General features: G+C 59.6%; 1 protein-coding gene across 1 annotated transcript in view; it reads right to left on the bottom strand.

Moving 5' to 3' along the window:
• MUC4 (mucin 4, cell surface associated) overlaps positions 1–4,524 on the bottom strand; it is a 10,435-nt gene that overhangs the window by 2,774 nt on the left and 3,137 nt on the right. The window contains exons 8-18 of the mRNA XM_010085367.1: positions 4,161–4,280; positions 3,751–3,953; positions 2,942–3,020; positions 2,530–2,700; positions 2,236–2,337; positions 1,802–2,038; positions 1,371–1,505; positions 1,241–1,256; positions 1,078–1,141; positions 799–958; positions 621–719 (exon numbers count right to left, since the gene is read on the bottom strand). Coding sequence (XP_010083669.1) covers positions 621–719; positions 799–958; positions 1,078–1,141; positions 1,241–1,256; positions 1,371–1,505; positions 1,802–2,038; positions 2,236–2,337; positions 2,530–2,700; positions 2,942–3,020; positions 3,751–3,953; positions 4,161–4,280 — 1,386 coding nt within the window. The remainder of the gene's footprint in view (positions 1–620; positions 720–798; positions 959–1,077; positions 1,142–1,240; positions 1,257–1,370; positions 1,506–1,801; positions 2,039–2,235; positions 2,338–2,529; positions 2,701–2,941; positions 3,021–3,750; positions 3,954–4,160; positions 4,281–4,524) is intronic.

The raw sequence follows: 4,524 nt of genomic DNA on the forward strand, positions 1-4,524 counted from the left end.
CGCGCCCCGAGCCGCAGCCTGGCCCCTCGCCTGCAGGACGGGGAGCCCAGCTCAGGGGAGGCATCAGCCTGGCTGCAGGGGCAGAGCTCCAGTGCACTGATCCATCCTCAGCTGCTCTGTAATGCCTTTCTTCCAAGTTTTGGGGTTTTTTTTAATGTGTTAGGACTTTTAGTATAAATTCAGGTCCTCAAGGAAAAGCCCTGCACCCCCTCCTCCCAGCTGGAGCCTTTAGCCCTTGTGGAACCCCAGCCTGCTGCATTAGAACGGGAGCAAAACCCATCACCCCAACCCCACTGCAGCCATCTGAAAACAGGATTTGATTTTAGCCCCTCAACCTCCATGTGTGCATCTGAACTTTGATGGGGTGAGATTATTTTTTCTCAAAGAGAAAAATTGCACAGGAAAGATTTCCCATCCCATCAGATTAGTTAGATCTGCAGCCTGGGAGCATGAGGGGTGGCTGGACTCTGGTCCCTTCTGTTAAGGACAGCAAGGGCTTGGGGACAGGGTTCATCCAGCTCCCCCTCCTCTCCTCTCTGGTCAGTTTGGGAGCCCTCTTTCACTGAGGCCTGAGAGGTGATGGGGACAAGGACCGTGCCCCCCAGGGTGCCCGTACTCACCTTCCTCACCGGTCGGGCAGGAGCAGGTGTAGCTGCCCACCGTGTTGGTGCAGGTGGCGTTCCCCGGGCACACCATCCCCTGCGTGCACTCGTCGATATCTGTGGAGGCAATGCAGCATGGCACCGGGAGGAACACCTCAGCCAGGGTCCCATGGGCACCATGGCAAGCCCTTGTCACCTGCGCAGTGCCGCCCGTCACCGGTCAGGCCAGCTGGGCAGGGGCCGCAGCCGGCATGTGAGTCGCAGCCCACGCCAGGGAAGCATCCCTGGGTGCAGGGGTCCGGGGGGTCCTGGCAGAAGGGACCCGAGTAGCCGCCCTCGCATCTGCAGGCTGCCAGCTGGGAAGGGGACAGTGACACTGGCTTAGAGGACATGAGGAGGATGGGTGGACAGAGAAGAGAGCTGGCACATGGGGACAGGCAGGGTGTGGCACCAGAGGGGCTTTTGGGCACCCTACCTGCAGAGAGGAGCCCCCGAGGGTGACGGTGTCACTGTAGTCACACTCCTGGCTGCTGCTGCAGCTGCAAAGAGTGAAGTGGAGCTGGAGGAGGGCGGAGAGGTTGTTGGACCCCACAGCTTCCAGGTTGATGGTGAATGGGGCTGTCCCGTGGGGCTCCCACGTCAGGGTGCCGCTTTCTGCCAGAGGAGAGCTGGAAATTAGAGGAGGCGGCAGACGAAAGGGGCTGGGTGGCTGGTGTCCCCCCCATCCCATCCCATCCCATCCCAGCTGCCCCATCTCTCCTTCCTTACCTGTTATGTTGAGCTCTGGTGAGAGGTGGGGGACGAAGCGTGCGCCCACCCCCACGGCACGGTACTGCCTCCTGACCCTCTCTGTCCTGAAAGCCGTGAGTGATGCATCACCGGTGATGACAGGAGGGAAGGCATCTGAGGAAAGAGCAGCCCAGCACACAGCTGGTTGTTTGCTATGTGTCCATGCACCCCTGGGCTCTGGTCCCTCCCCAGGAAGATGCTGCCATGACTGCCCACTGACAAGTCCCTCATGTTGCACAGCATGGTGGCATCTCCCAGGCTTGGAAACCAGCTGGCCGGGCAATGCAGCTCCAAGACCTTGGTGGCTTCTCTCCTGCCTCACATGGAGCAAGAGAGCCGTGGGAGGGAGCAGGGCACTGCCCGGTCACCCAAGCTGTGCCCTCTCGGAGGCGAGGATCTGCTCCACTTACTGAGCACTGCCTTCTTCTGCTGGAAGTCAGCTGCGAGGCTCTGGGTGGCCAGGCCCAGGGCCATGTCCCCTGTGCTCAGAGAATCGAAGATGCACTCCTTGCTGCCGCGGCACTGCGAGGCTGCCAGCTGGTACTGGCTTTCGTTCTCCTGCCGCAGCCAAGACAAGAAGATGGGTGTGAAGTTCATTAGCCGTGAGTCCAAAGGCTGAGCAAACAGGCTGTGCTCTCCTACAGCCCCTGTAACAGAGCAAACCGTGGGCAAAGCCTTGGGTTTTAAGGTTTGCTATATTTTAGGGCTCATTTTCTCGGAGCAGGGAGGAGATCAAAGGGCTTCACTTGCATCACTTTTGCCCAGGCAAGTGTCTAAATATCTCCAGCCAAAACATGGCCAGAAGGTGCAGGATTGTCAAGGTGGATCCCAAGCTTAGACTTACAGGTCATCCCATAGCTGTAGATCTCCTCCTCACTGCTGTTCACAGGGATGCTGGTACCGTTTGGCATCTGGAAGTCATCTGTGGGGTCGTGGTCCCATACACCTGGTGGAGCATCACCAGAGGACTGGAGTCCCCCATGCTGGGGTTGACCTCCTCTCTAGTGCTGGCCAGTGTTTAGTTTAGACCCAGGGGTCCCGGCCCTCACAAGCACATTCCCCCAGCATTGGACAGCCTGCTTTGGGTTGGGAAGGGGACTCTGCCCCCCGGCTCTGCAGCAGTGCCAGAAGTCCTCACCCAGGAGGCCCTTGGTGCCATTGTGGTACCGATCGGGCAGGCTGCAGACCACGCTGAGGATCCCAGAGGCAGCTGAGATGGCGATGGCGATGGCCCCATCGAAGATGGCTGTGACAGAGTAGTCGTTGACCAGCAGGACACCAGGGCTGTAGTACACCTCAGCATCCATGTCTGCAAGAGAAGGGGGGCACAGAGGGAAAGACCACGCAAGGCTGGGGTCTGAAACAATGCTCCTGAATTTGGGGAGGGGAGTGCTCCCTATCCACCCCAGCTGAGTCAGGGTGCAGGTGGGAGATGTTTGCTGGAGCTCAGGATGGCTGCACTTGTGCTGGGCAGAACTGGGCCCCGTGGGATGGGGACACCCCTTGTCCCCTACAGGTACATGTAACATTTAACAGAACATCCTGCTCACCTTGGGAATAGGAAAACTGGATGGTTTCATTGTTCAGGAGGACTTGGATGTCACCCTGGCTCCCCAAGGCCCACTCAACCTGCAAATCATGGTGGATGTCCCAGTCATCCCCTCTGCTCCTCCCTCCTTGCTGTCCCCCCATGCTGGGGACACGTGAGATAAACCCCGTCCTCCTCCAGCCCCAGCAGAGAGGCTCAGCCCCGGGGTCGTGTTGGCCTGCTCTTCACCCCAGCAAACACACAATAACGCAGCTTTGATGGTTGAGCAGAAGAGGATGGTGAGCTGCCCCCCACCACCGCTGGAATGGGGCACGCAGAGACCACCACTGCTGCTCAGCTGACCATGGCAGGGTGGGGAGCTGTGCCGGGGGGGGGCCAGGCTCTGACTCCCCTCCTCATGCTGCTCCAGGGCTGCTTCTGGTGACACTGGGAGATTTTACTTACAGAAACAGGTGTGAGGAGCAATTCTGCAAAGCAAGGAAGAGTGCGTGCTTGTGCTAACGTGTCTGGAGGAGACAAACGGTCAGGGCAAAGGGTGTGCAATGAGGAGGGTGGAGCAGACCGTGTTCCTGCAGAGCTCCAGGCTCTTGATGGCTTGCTTGCAAGAGGTGTCAGAGCTGTGGCTCATTAGTCTCAGACCAACCCACTGCTGTTATCACTTTGTAGGGGTCATGGAAGGTAGCAGGGAGAGGACAGGGGATGCTCCTCGGCTCCTGGCCACTTGTAGATGATGCAGAGGTGATGCCCAACCTGCCAGAGGGGTCTGTCCCATTAGATGCTCAAACTGGTACCTGAGATGCTCCTACTCACTGTTGTGGTGGTGGCGGAGATGTACTGGGCAGCAAAGGCCACAAAGTTGGTGGCCTGGGCTGTGCCGGTCCGGGCTGTGCGCCCATGCAGCACGAAGCTGGTCCAGGCATCGCTGGCCAGCAGCAGGACAAAGTCCCCCAGCCCGTTGAAGGTGTAGGTGAGTCCATCCAGGGTGGTGAGGTGGGGGTCCCCGAAGGCACTGGCTGGGGTCCAAAGGAGACAGAGCCGTTTTGGTGGGAGGAAGAAAAGCAAATACTGGTGTCATTGCATGGAGGAGAGCAGCTCCCCGTGCGCTGGGCTCAGCAGTCCCCACAGGGACGCTGCAAAGAGTGGTCAATGCATGGTGTCCACATGTGGCCGTGCCACCCACTCAGCTCCCTGGCAGAGGAGGCAGAGCCCTGGGGACTCACCGGGGGTGGGTGGCACGTATCCCTCGCAGCCGACCCTGGGTCTCTTCTCAGCAAACCTGGTGCAGAACAGGGGCTTCTCCACGCGCCGGCAGCACCAGTCAAACGCCTCCAGCTCCCCATCTGCAGAGGAAGGGGCCAGTACTGGGGGGAGTCTGGGTCCCCTCTGTGTTTGCAGACCACTTGTGCTCGGGGTGTTTTAGGGTGAGGGAGTGCTGGTGCCTGCTTACCATCACTGGGCTGGATGGGGAGGCTCCATGCCCTCTCCTGCCAGCCTTCCAGCAAGCTCCCACCCTGGTACAGACACCGCACCCCAGCTCCGGCCGGGCTGGGGGATGCCATGCGCAGCATCCTCACGGAGGCATCT

Source organism: Pterocles gutturalis, unplaced genomic scaffold, assembly GCF_000699245.1.
Source record: "Pterocles gutturalis isolate BGI_N339 unplaced genomic scaffold, ASM69924v1 scaffold880, whole genome shotgun sequence".
Taxonomy (NCBI): domain Eukaryota; kingdom Metazoa; phylum Chordata; class Aves; order Pterocliformes; family Pteroclidae; genus Pterocles; species Pterocles gutturalis.